The sequence below is a fragment of the Balaenoptera acutorostrata genome, chromosome 9 (genome assembly GCF_949987535.1).
Source record: "Balaenoptera acutorostrata chromosome 9, mBalAcu1.1, whole genome shotgun sequence".
Classification (NCBI taxonomy): Eukaryota; Metazoa; Chordata; class Mammalia; order Artiodactyla; family Balaenopteridae; genus Balaenoptera; species Balaenoptera acutorostrata.
Genome location: NC_080072.1, coordinates 89975759 through 89995468, shown reverse-complemented (window position 1 = coordinate 89995468; position 19710 = coordinate 89975759). Strand labels below are relative to the sequence as shown.

General features: G+C 40.6%; 1 protein-coding gene across 4 annotated transcripts in view; it reads left to right on the top strand.

The window, feature by feature from the left end:
* The window catches only part of SIK2 (salt inducible kinase 2), a 132515-nt gene that overhangs the window by 106606 nt on the left and 6199 nt on the right, over positions 1–19710 (top strand). For 3 of the 4 annotated variants that reach the window (XM_057552246.1, XM_057552247.1, XM_057552248.1), the window contains exons 8-11: positions 1437–1589; positions 11160–11324; positions 18673–18913; positions 19385–19669. In XM_057552246.1, the coding sequence (XP_057408229.1) occupies positions 1437–1589; positions 11160–11324; positions 18673–18913; positions 19385–19669 (844 nt within the window). The remainder of the gene's footprint in view (positions 1–1436; positions 1590–11159; positions 11325–18672; positions 18914–19384; positions 19670–19710) is intronic. The other variant, XM_007172995.3, reaches the window with a different exon arrangement.

Sequence of the window (19710 nt, the reverse complement as noted above, 5' to 3'; positions counted from 1 at the left end):
CTTTTAATCAATATAAAAATTCCTCCCTTTGCCCCAACTGCCAAAAAAATTCAAAAGGAAGTGTTTATATAGGATTGAGAAAAGACAAAGATGGAAGCTTAGCAAATACAAAGTAGAAAGTTTCTTCTAAGATGAAACATGAAGTTCTGTACAGGTAATAAGCTAGTTTATATGGAACATAAATGTGCAGATATGGAACAAGGCTGAGGGCTGAGCAGGAAACAAGAAGGGTAGGCATCGGGTTTAGGTTGTGAACTGAAGAAACTCAGAAGGCAAAAACAGGTGGATTCCTGATTTGGAAGTTTTATGGGTCATAGAACTGAGAAGGTCATGAACCTGGGAAATTCCTTGGCAGCTTTGTTTCTGTCCTTTAACAGCTGGCATGTGCATAGGATATACATATTTTTTAATATCCCCGCAACAGGCAAAGAACAAACAGTGCTTTTCAGGATGAAGCATGACAAGAAAGACTATAAAACGCCCCCCTGTGAAGATAAAGTGCTCCAAACTGTGCTGCCTTTTCCTTCATTGTAGCCATAAATGAAACCAGACTGCTTTCCTGCTTTGCTCATCACGTGCTTAGCGAGGCTTTTTTGTACTTGCCCTTGAAGGCAGCTGTGAGTGCAGTTCCCCTGGCCTGTGATGTTTGCTACCAGTGCTCTGCATCTGAGCTGCACTGCACAGCACTCATGCAGCCTGTCATGTGGAATTAGACGCCAAAGGATCCGTTGTTCTTCTGTTCCGTTAATATCCTGGGAGAGCTGGCCAGCTAGGGATGTGAAAAATTGGGAAGCGACTTTATTTTCAAGGTTTCAAGAGGGTTGGACTGCAAAAACAAGAGGAAAAAATTACCTAAGAACGGAGACCCAGCGTCTCTCAACGTAGCATCCAGATGTCATTCTCCAGCCCAAAATAATCACCAGAAATTTCCCCAAAGACTTTAATCATTGACTTCAGGATTTACAATGGTTTGGACTTGTGTCGAGGCTGTGGAATTAGAGCCTCTGGGCTCAGGTTACTAACCAACCTTACAGCCTAGTTGCAGCTATGAGATGGGACCATATGACAGCATTGGGGAATGTCTGCATGAGACAATGATGGCATTTTCTCTGAATGCAGAAAAATAAATGGATCCTATTAACGTAAAAGAGCCATTCAAGTCATTCAGAGGTATCATCCTTTATACAGTTAATGAAGTTATCTGTCTTCTATTCTAAATTCTGGAATAGCTTTCGTTTTGAGGCATACTTTGCTTGTTACTTTGCTTGTTTTTAAGAACACATGGTATCTTCCCTCCTTTTTTAATTCATTTTCCAAATTTTATTGAAGTATAGTTGATTTACAATGTTGTGTTTTTCCCTCATTTTTTAGAAAGGTTTAAATCATTGAATTGGTTTTTATGGTTCTCTGCCTTTGGCACTTGTATTCTCTTCCAGGCTTTGCAGAACAAGAGCTATAACCACTTTGCTGCCATCTATTACTTGTTGGTGGAGCGTCTGAAATCACATAGGAGCAGTTTTCCTGTGGAGCAGAGACTTGATGCCCGCCAGCGTCGGCCTAGCACCATCGCCGAACAAACAGTTGCCAAGGTAACACCCCATTAGCCAATAGTCTTATCTGTGCATGTGCCTGTTCACATGTTTGACACATTTTTCATCGTGTACTACAAAGGGTTAGGATTTCATCCTCTACACCTTGTTTTTCTGTAAAGTTTTTTTCTGTCGTCGTTCACTAGATCCTCAAATGTTTTATCATCTTCCTATTTTTAAGGATTAAGTTTATTTCAAACAGTTTTTTTCTTTAAGAGATTTCTCATTTTTTTTTATCATTCACTTATGTTAAGAATTATTGTAACTAGCCTGTACATTCAATTTCATTTAACAAATTTTTATTGCAGGTTTACTATGTAAGCTTCTTTTATTAGGCACTACAGGGAAGAGGATGTATAAAAGAGTCATTGCCCTCAGAGTCATTACATTATAGAAGCAAAATAAGACAACATCACGAATAACCATCCTTCAAAATAGAGAAAGGGCAAAATTTAGAAGATGCTGTGAATATCATTTTGATAGAGAAAACCTTTTTTAAAAAAAGGGCAAAGAGGAGAGAGATGCATCTGATTGGGAAGGCCTTCTGGGAGAGGCGGCATTTAAGGTAGAGCTTCGCAGCTGTGTAGGACTTTGTTAGGGAGAGGCAGTGGTTAAAGGCATTATATGTAGACAGAAGCAGTGTGAGCAGAAGTACTCAAGTGGGCAAGCGTAGGACTTTTTCAAATTAATTCACTTGAATTAAAGAATAGGGAAATGAAAGAGTTGGAGTGCTAAGTTGAAGCCATGTTGTGAAGGGCTTTGAATGCCAAGGTAAAGAGTTTACTAATAATTCAGGAAGAAACGAGGAACTACTGAAGACTGTTAAGCAAAAAAGTGATAAAGCTATATCCATACTTCAAGCTAGCAATTTGGTAACATTGGGAAGGATAGATTGGCTAGGGAAGAGAAGAAATTTGGAGAGAGCTGTTAGGAGATGATTATAGTAGTTGAGATGAGAAATACTGAAGACTTGAGCTAATACTGTGCCAGTGGAAGGAGACAGGAAGGGGGAAGTGTAAGGAACATTTCAGAGGTAGACTCTGGATGAACTTAGCACTGATCTGGAGAGGCAGCTCAATGTGATGGTTTAAAGCAGGGACTCAGGCACATCCCACATTCTGCCGTTTCCTGCTGTGGACCTTAAAAAAGTTACTTGAGGTCTTTCTCTGCCTCAGTTTCCCAAGCTTTAAAATGAGAATAATTATAGGATGTTAAGACGTTTAAGTTAGGTAGTAATTGTTCAACATTTAGAACAGTGCTATATAAGTGTTTGTTATATAAAGTAATAAATAAATGTTGGGGAGGAAGGGACGACAAATTAGAGATGACTCCATTGTTGAGCCCAAAGCTGAGAGAGTCATGGTGGCAGAGACTCAGCTGCTTACAAGGAACAATGGATCTGAGTCCCTGGAGAGAGGCTAAGGCTTAGGAGAACTGGGAGATCACCTGCATAGAGGTTGAGAAGAGGAGTGGTTCGTTCACATGATCTATTAGGATTTCCATCTACTTATGTGAGTACTTACTTTATTTAAAGTGCAAGTAAGAATCATAGTAGGGGACTTTAACACCCCACTATCACCAATGGACATATCATCCAAAATGAAAATAAATAAAGAAACACAAGCTTTAAATGATACATTAAACAAGAAGGACTTAATTGGTATTTATAGGACATTCCATCCAAAAACAACAGAATATACTTTCTTCTCAAGTGCTTATGGAACATTCTCCAGGATAGATCATATCTTGGGTCACAAATCAAGCCTTGGTAAATTTAAGAAAATTGAAATCATATCAAGTATCATTTCCGACCACAGTGCTATGAGACTAGATATCAATTACAGGAAAAAATCTGGAAAAAATACAAATACATGGAGAGTAGACAATACACTACTTAGTAACCAAGAGATCACTGAATAAATCAAAGAGGAAATCAAAAAATACCTAGAAACAAATGACAATGAAAACATGATGACGCAAAACCTATGGGACGCAGCAAAAGCAGTTCTAAGAGGGAAGTTTATAGCAATACAATCCTACCTCAAGAAACAAGAAATATCTCAAATAAAAAACCTAACCTTACACCTAAAGCAATTAGAGAAAGAAGAACAAAAAAAACCCCAAAGTTAGCAGAAGGAAAGAAATCATAAAGATTAGATGAGAAATAAATGAAAAAGAAATGAAGGAAACGATAGCAAAGATCAATAAAACTAAAAGCTGGTTCTTTGAGAAGATAAACAAAATTGATAAACCATTAGCCAGACTCATCAAGAAAAAAAGGGAGAAGACTCAAATCAATAGAATTAGAAATGAAAAAGGAGAAGTAACAAGTGACACTGCAGAAATACAAAGGATCATGAGAGATTACTACAAGCAACTCTTTGCCAATCAAATGGACAACCTGGAAGAAATAGACAAATTCTTAGAAATGCACAACCTCCCAAGACTGAACCAGGAAGAAATAGAAAATATGAACAGACCAATCACAAGCACTGAAATTGAAACTGTGATTAAAAATCTTCCAACAAACAAAAGCCCAGGACCAGATGGCTTCACAGGCGAATTCTATCAAACATTTAGAGAAGAGCTAACACCTATCCTTCTCAAACTCTTCCAAAATATAGCAGAGGGAGGAACACTCCCAAACTCATTCTACAAGGCCACCATCACCCTGATACCAAAACCAGACAGATGTCACAAAGAAAGAAAACTACAGGCCAATATCACTGATGAACATACATGCAGAAATCCTCAACAAAATACTAGCAAACAGAATCCAATAGCACATTAAAAGGATCATACACCATGATCAAGTGGAGTTTATCCCAGGAATGCAAGGATTCTTCAACATATGCAAATCAATGTGATACACCATATTAACAAATTGAAGGGTAAAAACCATAGGATCATCTCAATAGATGCAGAAAAAGCTTTTGACAAAATTCAACACCCATTTATGATAAAAACCCTCCAGAAAGTAGGCATAGAGGGAACTTACCTCAACATAATAAAGGCCATATATGACAAACCCACAGCCAACATCGTTCTCAATGGTGAAAAATTGAAACCATTTCCACTAATATCAGGGAAAAGACAAGGTTGCCCACTCTCACCACTATTCTTCAACATAGTTTTGGAAGTTTTAGCCACAGGAATCAGAGAAGAAAAAGAAATAAAAGGAATCCAAATCGGAAAAGAAAAGTAAAACTGTCACTGTTTGCAGATGACATGAGAGAATCCTAAAGATGCTACCAGAAATCTACTACAGCTAATCAATGAATTTGGTAAAGTAGCAGGATACAAAATTAACGCACAGAAATCTCTTGCATTCCTGTACACTAATGATGAAAAATCTGAAAGAGAAATTAAGGAAACACTCCCATTTACCACTGCAACAAAAAGAATAAAATACCTAGGAATAAACCTACCTAAGGAGACAAAAGACCTGTATGCAGAAAACTATAAGACACTGATGAAAGAAATTAAAGATGATACAAACAAATGGAGAGATATACCATGTTCTTGGATTGGAAGAGTCAACATTGTGAAAATGACTATACTACCCAAAGCAATCTACAGATTCAGTGCAATCCCTATCAAACTACCAATGGCATTTTTCACAGAACAATGACAAAAAATTTCACAATTTGTATGGAAACACAAAAGACCCCGAATAGCCAAAGCAATCTTGAGAAAGAAAAACGGAGCTGGAGGAATCAGACTCCTGGACTTCAGACTATACTACAAAGCTACAGTAATCAAGACAGTATGGTACTGGCACAAAAACAGAAATATAGACCAATGGAACAGCATAGAAAGCCCAGAGATAAACCCATGCACATTATGGTCACCTTATCTTTGATAAAGGAGGCAAGAATATACAATGGAGAAAAGACAGCCTCTTCAATAAGTGCTGGGAAAACTGGACAGCTACATGTAAAAGAATGAAATTAGAACACTCCCTAACACCATACACAAAAATAAACTCAAAATGGATTAGAGACCTAAATATAAGGCCAGACACTATCAAACTCTTAGAGGAAAACATAGGCAGAACACTCTATGACATAAATCACAGCAAAATCCTTTTTGACCCACCTAGAGAAATGGAAATAAAACCAAAAATAAACAAATGGGACCTAATGAAACGTCAAAGCTTTTGCACAGCAAAGGAAACCATAAACAAGACGAAAAGACAACCCTCAGAATGGGAGAAAATATTTGCAAACGAAGCAACTGACAGAGGATCGATCTCCAAAATTTACAAGCAGTTCATGCAGCTCAATATCAAAAAAAGAAACAACCCAATCCAAAAATGGGCAGAAGACCTAAGTAGACATTTCTCCAGAGAAGATATACAGGTCACCAACAAGCACGTTAAAGTATGCTCAACATCAGTAATCATTAGAGAAATGCAAATCAAAACTACAATGAGGTGTCACCTCACACCGGTCAGAATGGCCATCATCAAAAAATCTACAAACAATAAATGCTGGAGAGGGTGTGGAGAAAAGGGAACCCTCTTGCACTGTTGGTGGGAATGTAAATTGATACAGCCACTATGGAGAACAGTATGGAGGTTCCTTAAAAAACAAAAACTAGGACTACCGTACGACCCAGCAATCCCACTACTGGGCATATACGCTGAGAAAACCATAATTCAAAAAGAGTCATGGGCTTCCCTGGTGGCGCAGTGGTTGAGAATCCGCCTGCCAATGCAGAGGACACAGGTTCGAGCCCTGGTCTGGGAAGATCCCACATGCCGCAGAGCGGCTGGGCCCATGAGCCACAATTACTGAGCCTGCGCATCTGGAACCTGTGCTCCACAACAAGAGAGGCCGCAATAGTGAGAGGCCTGCGCACTGCGATGAAGAGTGGCCCCCGCTTGCCACAACTAGAGAAAGCCCTCGCACAGAAACGAAGACCCAACACAGCCATAAATAAATAAAAATTAAAAAAAAAAGAAAGAAAAACATGCCTTTAAAAAAAAAAAAAAAAAAAGTCATGTACCACAGTGTTCATTGCAGCACTATTTACAATAGCCAGGACATGGAAGCAACCTAAGTGTCCATCGACAGATGAATGGTTAAAAAAAAAGTGGCCATAAACAATGACCATGTCCACTAACTGTAATGACTTTTTAGATCATATGTTTACTGTCTTGAATCTCTTCTTCTGATTTTATGCTTTCTGGCACCATTAAAATGAAAATAACATTTTCTCCTATGGGGAAAATCTTCACTGGTCCCATAGGAATGTGCTTATTATGGACAGAATTGTGCCCGCTGCCCCCGCCCCCATCTATATGTTGAAGCCCTAACACTCAATGTGACTATATCTGTAGACAGGGCCTTTAAGGAGGTAATTAAGGTTAAATGAGGTCATAAGGGTGGGGACCTAATGCAAAAGGACTGGTGTCCCTCTAAGAAGAGGATGAGATACCAGAGATCTCTCTTCCTGCATGTGCAGAGAAGAGGATGTGCGAGCACATAGTGAGAAGGTGGCCGTCTACAAGCCAGGAAGAGAGTCCTCACCAGAACCCTGATTGACCCCTTGATCTTGGACTTCCAGCCTCTAAAACTGTGAAAACATAAACTCTGTTGTTGAAGCTGCCCAGTCTGTGGTGCTTTGTTAACAGCAGCCCTAGCTGACTTTTTCTTACAGTTGTGGAGGGCAACCTCTAATCAGTAATTAAAGAAGAACTGGGATGAGTGTTTCATTCTAGTCTACTTACAGTTGATGGAAAGTTGGAGTGGAAGGACTATTAAAAACTAGTAGTTAGAATTCACAAGAAAAAGGCATATTTTAAAAAAATAGTCACCTGCAGTCAATTAGATGTAACATTTCCTGTACATTATGTGGCAAATATAAGTACTCTAAATCCATCTAAGATGGGAATCTCAATGTTTTCTAAGTAGTAATCATGGGTTGTTCATCACTATACCATAAATTCCTTAAGGGCAGGGACTGTTTCCTGGGTACCTGTGAAACCATGATGGCTGGGACTGTGCCTGGCACATAAGTGCTCTATCTGAATGGAACTGCTGGTATCAATTAATCAATTTTATCTTTGTAGCAAACTTATGAAGTAATTTATTTTTTTATTGAAGTATAGTTGATTTACAATGTTGTGTTAATTTCTGCTGTACAGAAAAGTGACTCAGTTATACACATATATACACTGTTTTTTATATTCTTTTTCATTATGATTTATCCCAGGATACTGACTATAGTTCCCTTGCTGTTTATCCATTCTGTACGTAATAGTTCACATCTACTATCCCCAGACTCCCAGTCCGTCCTCCCCTACCTCCCCTCCACTTTGGTAACCACAAGTCTGTGCTCTATGCCTGTGAGTCCCTTTCTGTTTTGTAGATAGGTTCATTTGTGCCATATTTTAGATTCTGCGTATAAGTGATCTCATATGGTATTTGTCTCTTTCTGACTTTCTTCATTTGGTATGATAATCTCTAGTTGCATCCATGTTGCTGCAAATGGCATTATTTCGTTCTTTTTTATGGCCAAGTAGTATTCCATTGTATATATGTACCACATCTTCTTTATCCATTCCTCTGTCAATTTACATTTAGGTTGTTTCCGTGTCTTGGCGATTGTAGATAGTGCTGCTATGAACATAGGGGTGCATGTATCTTTTTGAATTATAGTTTTGTCTGGATATATACCCAGAAGTGGGATTGCTGGATCATATGGTAATTCTATTTTTAGCTTTCTGAGGAACCTCCATACTGTTTTCCATATTGGCTGCACCAACTTATATACCGACCAGTGTAAGAGGGTTCCCTTTTCTCCACACGCTCTCCAGAATTTGTTATTTGTAGACTTTAATGATGGCCATTCTGACCGGTGTGTGGTGATATCTCAGTGTAGGTTTTGTTTTTTTTTTTTTAATTTATTTATTTATTTATTTATTTTTGGCTGTGTTGGGTCTTCGTTTCTGTGCAAGGGCTTTCTCTAGTTGCGGCGAGCGGGGGCCACTCTTCATCGCGGTGCGCGGGCCTCTCACTGTCACGGCCTCTCTTGTTGCGGAGCACAGGCTCCAGACGCACAGGCTCAGTAGTTGTGGCTCACGGGCCCAGTTGCTCTGCGGCATGTGGGATCTTCCCAGACCAGGGCTCGAACCTGTGTCCCCTGCATTGGCAGGCAGATTCTCAACCACTGCACCACCAGGAAAGCCCCTCAGTGTAGTTTTGATTTGCATTTCTCTAATAATTAGCGATGTTGAGCATCTTTCCATGTGCCAATTGTGTTTATGGCCACTCTTGGAGAAACTGGTAATATCTGCTTGCTTGGGATATTAATCAACCATCTATTTATTATAATAACATATTCTTTAATCAGATCTTTAGTGCTGGGCATGCTATTTGAATATTTATACTCTAACTTGTGCCAAAAAGACTTCTTTAATCCCGTTAGTGATTCCAAGAATCCTAAAAAGCAGACCCCTGAATCTATCATTGTATTTCCTATGAAGCAGCTGCCACAATAAAATGTGTTATTTCTCTGTCCTTACGAAGTTCACAGTAAGTTATTGTAGTCCAGGTTGGATGTGAAAGGAAAATGTGTTATGCTTGGTCTGGCCCAGCACAATCCTGCCATTTAAAAAGTCACAGCTAACAAGAGGGAGGGAGTGAGAAGAACAACATATCATAGTTATCATGTTGGTATCTCATTTCCAGGGCAGTGTCTACAGGTAGTGCTTTGCCCTAATAAGGAGCAGTCTAATAAATTTGGGAAACAGAAATCAAAGTTCAGCTTTATCCTTTGATTGAAAAGCCAATGATAAGGGTAAGAAGAATGTATCAAATATGCTTTATTCGGAAGTTTAAATTTTACATTGTGGCTAAAGAAATTAATTTAAATGACTAATGCTTGAAAGGAAAAAAAAAAATGTTTCGTCTTAAAAGTGGCTGAGGATATAGGCCTGAGGAATGATGATATAAGAAAAGCTATTTCTTTGTCATGCTCAGAATAATATACAGTGTATTTTCTGTCTCTTTTTACCATCCATATAATACCAACACTTTGCTATTGCTATTTTGTTCTTCATCTGATGCAGTATATCTAATGATGTTAATGTTGGAATATAAAGTATATTCTAAATATAGTCATAGTCAAGTATAAAGTGTATTTATAACATATTCCCCCATTATTGAAAACCATCAACCTGAAATTTTAACTGGGAACCATTAGATAGTATCTGAGAACAAAACTGTGTATTCATTTTACAGTCTAATTCCTGTATTAAATTATTGTCGTTATTTTAAGACTTTAGAAAGCAGGAGAAAGGAGGAATTAACATTACTGAGTGAAGGACTTCACATGTTGCCTTTTACAGTCCTAACTTCACTGTGAAGTAGATATTATGACGTTTTTTAGAGGCGAAGAAAATAAGATGCAAAGAGTTTTTAGGTAACTGATTAAGTTCACACAATTAGTAAGTGATGGAACCAGGAATCAAAACCAGGTCTTGGGAAGGGAAAAGCTAGAATCATACCGTTTTTTTCCTTTTCATTTGTTTGAATTTAAAGCTCACCATCCTATATCCCTTAAAGTGACAATGGCAGAAAAAATACAGGCCATTCCTCTGCCTTTTAGAAACTGGTATGATGATTGTTCCCTCGGATGTTTTGCAATGTCTGTTATGTTCAAAAGGCATCTAATAAATTATTCTGCTAGTTTTGAAGAGATGGGGAGGAAAGGATTATCCAACGGTTTCATCTTCAAAATCAATTTTTGCCAATTGTCATAAAGGAAACTTCTCTTTTAAATGAGGAAAACTTTGTAATACTTGTTTACTTAGAATTTTTAACAGAGGAGACATGGAGAATGGACTTTCTAGAGTAGGTTGACTTCAGGAACATAACTTGCTCAGCAATAAGCATCTCTGTTTCCACTGGGCAAGCAGGCTGTGTGTGTTTCAGTCTGTGCGTCTCTTTCAAAGTAGGACATTCCTGTCCCCTCTGAGTAGCTGCTGCTTCTCTCTTCTTCCTCTTCACTCACACCCTTGCCAAGAAATATATACCATCTCACCCCGTACCCCACCAAAAAAAAAAAAAAGAGAGAGAGAGAGATGCAGGTAGATAGCCCTTATTGCAGTGTACTTTGTATTACAGTTAGTTGTGTGTGTATCTTATCTCTGGTTCAGTTTTGATCTCCTACTCCTAGAGACTGGGACTTCTCTATTCTTCTTTGTATCTTTCCAAGGTAATATATTTAAGGATATAGACAATATATGTTCATTGAATTGAAAAAGAGCATCTTAGATTCCTTACAAAGGCTAGCTTTCCTGTCACCTGTGAAAGTTATGCATTTCATCATGGAACAGGAACGAAATTCTGTACAACCTATCTCAGAATAATTGATTGCTAGACTGCTTCAGATCGATACCTGTACCATGTATGTACTTCATCACATCTTTTCTGGAGTTTCCAACAAATCACTATTTATCCTTTAATTGCATCAGGAAGAACTGTTTTATTTCAAGAATTTTGTATATTTATATAGAAAGTATTAATGTTCCCAAACTTTCCATTCTTGCCATATTTACAGACACAAACTGTGGGACTCCCAGTGACGGTGCATTCACCAAACGTGCGAGTGATGCGATCTGCCCTCCTCCCGCAGGCATCCAATGTGGACGCCTTCACGTTTCCAGCATCCGGCTGTCAGGCGGAAGCAGCATTCATGGAGGAAGAGTGTGTCGACACTCCAAAGGTACAGATGTGTTTGAGAGACGCCAAGCTTGTTGGTTGGCTGGAGATTTCAACTCTGTCCACACAAATGTTGTACTTCGGCTTAGCTGAACTTTGTCATTTCCTCAAGTCACTTGGGAGGAGTTTTTTTTGTGCAGAAGACCTGAGAAAAGTATCCAGGCCTAACCTCGCTCTCTCTCCATCTTGTCATTACAACGGTTACGTAACATGTCAGATCTCCTGTGTACTTTTCAGAATCCTTCTTCATTCTCTTTCCTTAACCAATTCCTTCTCTCGAGTTCTAGATCCCTCATAGATTTTGGATTTTTTTTTTAAACCAATTGTAATTCTGAAAACAAAAGCATAACTATGGTGCTAAATTGGGCTTTGCCTATGTTATTATGGCCTCTCTTCTGCTGCCTGTGCTGCAGCTACAAAATGATGAGCCATCTTTTTTGGTCAGTTAAACATCTTTTTTTGTCCAGTTTGGACATACTTAAAGGAGATAAGTTTATTCTGGTGTGCTGCATAAAGTTGGCTTTTAGTATATGGAACATGACAGCTTCCCTCATTTAATGAATATTTATTTAACTTCTAGTTTGTGTTTTATATACTTAGCATCCAGTGATATACAGAGGATCATATTAATGGGCAGGTGTTAGAGTATGTTTAAAATAGACTCTGTTCTTCACTAGCTGTGTGAACTTGGACAAAGTGACTAACTTCTGTGAACCTCCATTTCTCTTGTGTAAAACAACGATACCAACTTTATGAGACTGTTGTGAGCATTAATTGAAAGAATGTGTGTGAGGTTTTGGGCAAATTGTAGATACTCAGCAAATATTGGTTTCCTGTCTTTTTAGCCTCGTTAGGTAATAAAAAGATGACTCAGACATTAGTTCTGCCTCAAAGTTTGTAGTCTAGCAGAAGAGACATGAGGCGTAACTAAAGGTAATGTGCCAGGTACTGAATAAATTGATAAAACATAATTGGTCCCTTAAAGAGATAAAAAAATCAAAGTGCTGCAAGACTAGAAGGAGATGGGGGAGTTGCTTTTAGTTCATTTGATCAGGAATGTCTTTGGTTTAACTGTCAGAGTTGGGAATTGAGAGGAGGGCAGAATCAGGGTGGGTGGAAACTAGGGTGTGATATCTCGGTGGAGGGAAAGGCCTGAGCAACAGCAAACGTCAGGAAAGCCTGGGTCCCTCTGAGTCAGAGCAGGAGCTCAGTGTGGCTGAGGGAGAGGGCATGCGAAGGGAAGTTGTACAAAATAAAGACAAATAGCCTTGCTTTGAATGGCAAGCCAAGGGATAGACTCTTTCTCTAGGTTGGGGCTCTCAACACAGGAACGTGTTTCAGTATTATCAAGAGAGTTTTTTCTGGGACTTCCCTGGTGGTCCAGTGGTTAAGACTCTGTGCTCTCAATGGAGGGGGCCCAGGTTCGATCCCTGGTCACGGAACTAGATCCCACATGCCACAACTAAGACCCAGTGCAGCCAAATAAATAAATAAATATTTTTCTAAAAAAGAGAGTTTTGGGGACTGCCCTGGTGGCACAATGGTTGGGACTCCCCGCCTCCAATGCAGGGGGCCTGGGTTCGATCCCTGGTCAGGAAACTAGATCCCACATGCATGCTGCAACTAAGAGTTCACATGCCGCAACTAAGGAGCTGGCGAGCCGCAACTAAGGAGCCAGTGAACCACAACTAAGGAGCCCTCAAGCCACAACTAAGGAATCCACGTGCCACAACTAAGGAGCTGACGAGCCACAACTAAGGAGCCCACCTGCCACAACTAAGACCCGGCATGACCAAATAAATAAAATTAAATTGTAAAAAAAGAGTTTTTTCCAAATGGACCTTCTCCAAGGTAGTAGGAAACAATCGGAGATTTTTTGATAAGGAAACAACATGATCCATGTTGTGCTTCAGAAATGAACCTGGAAGGGTCCGTAGCCTGCATTGGATAGGAGAGAGACTGGTGACAAGCACAGTAGAAGGTTAGAGTGTGTGTCAGGGGAGATGACGAGGGCCTAAGCTAGGATGGTGCCCATGAAACTGGAGAGGAGGGGATGGTATAAATGAGATTGCACAGATAAAACTGATAGACGGTTAGGGTCCAGAGAAAAGAAGTCCAGACCGATAACAGTATTTTGAGCCTTGATGATCAGGAAGGTGAATAGCATTTTCAGAAATAGGGAGCTCTGGAGGTAGAGCTGATTCAGAAGTTAAGTAATGAGTAATGACTAGAGTGCAGTCAAGGCACCTTGATACTGGGCTGCCATAAGCAGGTGTTAAGCCGGGTTCCTGACCATGAGGAGTTAGTGTCCCTGTCCCTGAGGACGAGGCCACTTCCTGTGGACAGTCTGTTCCTCTGCCTGTGGTTGCCTAGCATGTTCAAATCCTCATAAACCGCTATTACATTCTCACCCAGAAATTTAGACATAAATTGAGGCAACATCACTCATTTATTTTTAAAATCTAATTCCCTTGAAAAATTTAAAATGCAGTATGCTTAAAGCTTGGCTATGAGGGCCTCAGGCCCGAAACACAGATTGGGCACTGTCTGCCGTATTATATAGGGCAAGCTATTTTTAAAGCTTGTGATTGTTACCGTAACTAGGAAACAGACAGGAAATGAATGATTTTGTGAAAGATATAGACAGAAGCTAGATGGCATATTTGCATTTGTAGGAAGAGCAATGCCATGCTGGAACTGGCCACCCACACTGGCAGGGCCACCCTGGCACTCAGCCAGGCTGTAGACATCCGCTGGTCTTATTTGCAGACCATTTCATTTATGTCAGCAGTATTCTTTGTGCCTCTTCCCTCCCTAGCACCTCTTTCTCTGGGGCCCATAAATAAATGCACACACACAAAACCGTCAGACAGAGATACTAGCCCTTTGTTGTTGGTCTTGCTTCACATGCATTTCCTCTAACGCCTATTTGTTGTCGTCGTCTAAAGGATGCCGCGTAACTGCATGTGTTGCTCAGTCATTTCTGCTCGCGTTGGTGGCAGATACTGTGCACCTCGGAGGTTTCGCTTCTCCTTCCCTCCCAGAAGTCTTCAACTTAAACTTAAAACTATCAGTAAAATCCCTCGGGAAGTCTGCATTGAAACATGGGTTTGGGATTGCTCCCAAAATAGCACCTTTCTGAGACGGTCACCGAACTCTGAGCAGTAACCGAGACCCGCAGGTGGTACAGAGCCCATACAGGAGCAGATGCAAGCCCTGTAGGGTCAGTCTCTCACTTTTGAGAGTTTCTTTGGGAATAATGGACTTTATACATACACACACATACGGACACTTCAGTCACTTTTAACATTTTATTAAAGTTCTATGAGAAAAGGATTTTCCAAGTTACCGTCTTCATGTCCAGATAGTGGAAGGGAACTGTGAAACTAAACTATGAAAGTGCAAGTGTAGTAGGGCTGTTCATGTCTATTGACGTTTTTAATACCTTTTTTAAATTATAAGGTAGTACACATAACAGAAGATCCAAGAAGGATATTCATCAAAAACTCTTAATAGTGTTAACCTCTAAGACTTTGTAAAGGGGAGAAATTGCACTTTTACTTCTGAATTTGGATTTTTAAATTTATAATTAAAAGACATCAAACCGGGCTTCCCTGGTGGCACAGTGATTGGGAACCTGCCAATGCAGGGGACACGGGTTCGAGCCCTGGTCTGGGAGGATCCCACATGCCGCGGAGCAACTGGGCCCGTGAGCCACAACTACTGAGCCTGCGTGTCTGGAGCCTGTGCTCCGCAGCAAGAGAGGCCGCAACAGTGAGAGGCCCGCGCACCGCGATGAAGAGTGGCCCCCGCTCACCGCAATTAGAGAAAGCCCTCGAACAGAAACGAAGACCCAACACAGCCAAAAATAATTAATTAATTAATTAATTTAAAAAAACAAACTATTACGAACATGGTCTGATTAAAAAAAAAGACATCAAACCAGTCAGAATCACACATGGAAAATTCAAAGAGGGATAGGATAAAGAAAAAAATTAATTTATCCTTAGTCCCCCTACCCAAAGGTAAGCCCATTTTGACACGTTTCCTTAGAGTAGGTTATAGATGGATAGATGGATGGGTGGGTGGGTGAGTATAGGGTGACTCAGTACGTAGGTAGACTTGTTAAAACAAAATTTTATTCTATTATATGTAATTTTGTACCTTGCTTTTACGTAATATAACATCATGAGCATTTTTCCCATACCATGAAATCTTCTTTGAAAGCATGAGTTATATTTAACAACTGCCTAATATATTGTATTAGATGCACCCTTATTTAACTACTCTTCTATTTTTGGACATCAGGTACTTTAATTTTTTTTGCTTCCTTACATATGCTTCAGGTGAATATCCCTGTGTCTAAATTTTTGACTATACCTTTTATTATTTCCTTAGGATAAATTTCTGGAACTGGGGTTATCTAGTTCTTTCCTTCCTCACCTGGTTATTTGTTTAATTTGCCTCAAGATGGTAAAAATGCTTTAAAAGAAGATGCTGTTGTTTTATTCTCATGCTTTAAAAAATGTTTATTGTTATAAAATAGCATTCTCTTTGGTCCAGAAATAATGTTAATATACACAGTGTTTTAGTTAATCCTTCCAAACAACTTTACTTCCATTTTACAAGTGAAAAAAAAAATGAGCTTTATAGAAGTTAAGCAACTTGCCTAATAAGTGATGGAGCTGAGGTTTGAGCCTCTTCAATATATGCCAAACTTGCCGGGCACTTAGGATACAAATTAAATAAGGCACATTCCCAGCCTCCAGGCTCACTGGCTAGTACTATACCTTAGTCTGCCGTGTCAGTCAGCTCTTTAGAGGCTCCATCTCCAATATAGCCACACTGATGTTAGGGCTTCAATACATGAATCTAAGGAGAGATACAAACATTCAGTCCATAACAGTATGGCAATCTCCTGTGCTGGAATCTTGTGTATGTGGTAAGCTCAGGGGTGTTATCAATTAGTGGTGGAGTTTCTGAGAGGCTGACTCCTACCTGTATGCTATCTACTGCATCTGAGATCTCTTATCAGAAGGGAAGTGATCTACTGAACTTTAAGAAAAGGCAAAAACACTGTGTTGGAAAATGTACCTTTTACCCACCCGTATTGTATTTTGCAGTCTTAGAGTTTACAGTTAGCCTGGATTGTTTCCTAGAGCAAAAGATCTCATTTCTAGCAGCTTAGGTCACTAAGATAGATCAGCCCATGTTACAGTCACAAAATCCTAGAGTTTGTTATATCAAGTCCCTGCGTAAACTGGCAGGCAAAGGTGGCATGATTATCACCTGTTTCAGGAACTGATCTTAGAGATGAAAGTGTTCACACCTGTAAACTGAATGAGCTCTAGGGCAGCTTTCTGTTCATACCTCTTAACTATGAAAGGGTCACCACAGCATTTTCTGATTCAGTCATCACCAAGCATCATCTGAAAAACCAGATCATTGTCATCTACCTGTCCCAGGGTGAAACTGAATTCAGTAAACATTGTTAAATGAACGATAAAAATTCTTCTTGTAGTCTAGATGAGGAAATAAACTTATAAGCAGACAATTTAAGAAAAATCGTAAATTGGGGGGGACTGCAAGGTTTTTTGAGTACTCAGAAAAAAGTGGCCTTTCTCTACTAAGGAAAGAAAGTCATGGTTGTAAGGCGGTACTTGCAAAATATTTCTCGCAAGAAATATCTGATAAAATTTTGACATATGCTATAAAATGTAAAGATGCTCAGTAGATATTTACTTGATAACAGTCTTTTCTCTGTTGTTTTTTATTCATTTCCAAATCATCCTTGGCTAGTCTTAGAAAATTATACTAGTAGACAGCTAAGGAACGTAGCATAGAGTTATGAACGTTAAGTCCCCAAACCACCATTCTTTCCTACAAGAAAACTTTTAAGTTTAGTCAAAAAGGGAACACTTATCTGGGGACGGTTGAAGGGGAACATAATTGTTGCTGGCCAGATTTCAGAGTTTTTGTTTTCTAGTGCGATGGAGAAGATTGGTCTTAGTCTAGGAAGAAAGCATTTTCTACCCTTCCTTTTAAATGGCCACTTGTCACTTTAAAACCCTGTAGTGCATTTGCTGCCTTATCCAAGTAATGGCTACAGCCCCAGAACAGATTTTATGGAATAACCATCCCCTCCCCCAAGCAAACAACGATCTGAGTCACCCAAGTCTCCCTCTCCAAATAAAGGGCCTCGCAGCGCCTTCAGATTGGTTGCCATAAGAGGAAAGTTTCCTGTGTCTGGCATAGCGATGTCCCACGTCACCTCTCACATACATGAGCCTCTCCTGCTTCCAAAGGAAACAATAGCGCTACCCGGTGTATTCCAGGTGAAAGTGCTGCTGGGAGCTCAGTCTTATGCCTGGCTGCTCCTGAGCAGCTATTCATAGGAGAAAACTGGATCGGTTTCCACGGGGGAATAGTTAAGGTAATGAGGTAAATAATTGCCTCCTCAATGGGGCTTTTACCAGCCAGAAGAACTCACAACCACAGCTCCCCTTTGTGTGCTGTGTCTGCCCCCCCAAGGTGGTTTGCTTGGCAACTGCAGAGGAAGGCGACGCTCTCGCTCCGGAGCTGTGCTGAGCTCATCCCGTGGGATAGGAAGCGTAGATACTGTGTGTGTTGCTGGAGCAGAGAGAATTCAGAGCGCTGCTGCTCGTTAACCTCTGCTGGAATTTGGGGCCTGTGAGTCATTTGTTATTCTATAATGGAAGGCTTTGGCTGTTTGCCATTTGAATTTTTTTTTCACTCCTTTTTGTGGTATGTCCGTCTTTAAAGAATTCTTTTTTCCATTCCTTAGGCACATAGAACCAATTAAAGACTAAATCCAATGTGCAGGTACTTAAATTATGAATATAGAAGTATGTGTAGAGCCTTCCAGTATGTTTTGCGGTTGAACATTCGAAGAATGCTGGTGACTACTCTTTTCTTAGCTATGAGCCGTGCAGTTGGTTTTGTTTTCTTTTTTCTAAATCTCATCTTCCCCCTCTTCATTTCCCTTATTAAAAAAAATAATAATAACTGGTAGGCCTCAAGCTCACAGACCCTATTCATCTGGAAACCACTAAAAAAAATTGTTCATTGTAATCATGATGACTCAGAGACACCTGGGAGGCAGTGCCAATCTGGGTCATAATGGGCTTCTGTCTCTTCAGTGCTGCCGTTGACTTGCCTTAACTTCTAATCTACATGGTTGTCATTAGTAACCAATATGTACATTTTTAGTATTTTACTTAATTTCTAGTTGGCCAGAGGTCTTGACATTTTTGCCTTTGTGGATTCTTCAAGTGTCTCAGCAGAGCAGCGACTGATGGCTCCTCTCACATCCCTCTCACACTGACGTTTAGGTAAATGGCTGTCTCCTGGACCCTGTGCCTCCCGTCCTGGCGAGGAAGGGGTGCCAGTCACTGCCCAGCGACGTGATGGAGACCTCCATTGATGAAGGGCTGGAGACAGAAGGAGAGGCCGAGGAAGACCCCGGGCGGGCCCTGGGCGCCTTGCAGTCCACACGCGGCGGGCAGAGGCGGCACACTCTGTCGGAAGTGACCAATCAGCTGGCCGTGATGCCTGGTTCAGGTACGCTTTCCAGTAAGTGCGGGCCTGGGTCTTCCCGGCATCTTGAGTCTTCCCCAAGAAACAGGAATGATACCAACCAGCCCCTGGAATGTTGTCTACATCTTGTTTCTTTGTGGACCACATGCAGCCGAGTTAAGATTAGGCCCGCTCAGCAGCTCTCAGAGATTAAAATGAAACGTCTCTGAGTGGGCTCGCCCGACGCCCAGGATTCATCCGCGTGCTCTGTGACTCATCAAGGACTCTGGCCCTTTTGGAGTGGCCAAGATCTTACGGGTACAGGTTCTGGAGTGTTTTCACCACAAAATTCGAAGCTGATTAAATTGACATGTAAAAAAGTTCTGGAAAGATGTTTTGGTTGGAAATTAAGGGCATTGTTGCTGTGGAAACTCAAGCTGGTTGTGCTTTGTATCCCATGTTCCAAGAAGTTGTGATTTATTGGTGGTCATATTGGTGTCGTGTTTTGTTTTGTCTTTTCTCTTGAAGGGAAAATTTTCTCCGTGCGTGACAACCCCTCCCTTGACAGTGTGGACTCAGAGTATGATATGGGGTCTGTTCAGAGGGACCTGCACTTTCTTGAGGACAAGCCTTCCCTTAAGGACATCATGTTAGCCCATCAGCCCTCACCCCGCATGACGTCTCCCTTCGTGAGCCTGAGGCCTGCCAACCCCACCATGCAGGCTCTGAGCTCCCAGAAACGAGAGGCCCACAACAGGTCTCCAGTGAGCTTCAGAGAGGGCCGCCGGGCGTCAGACACTTCCCTCACCCAAGGTGACTGCCTGCCTTCTCTGCTGGCTCCTACAGCTCTTGTG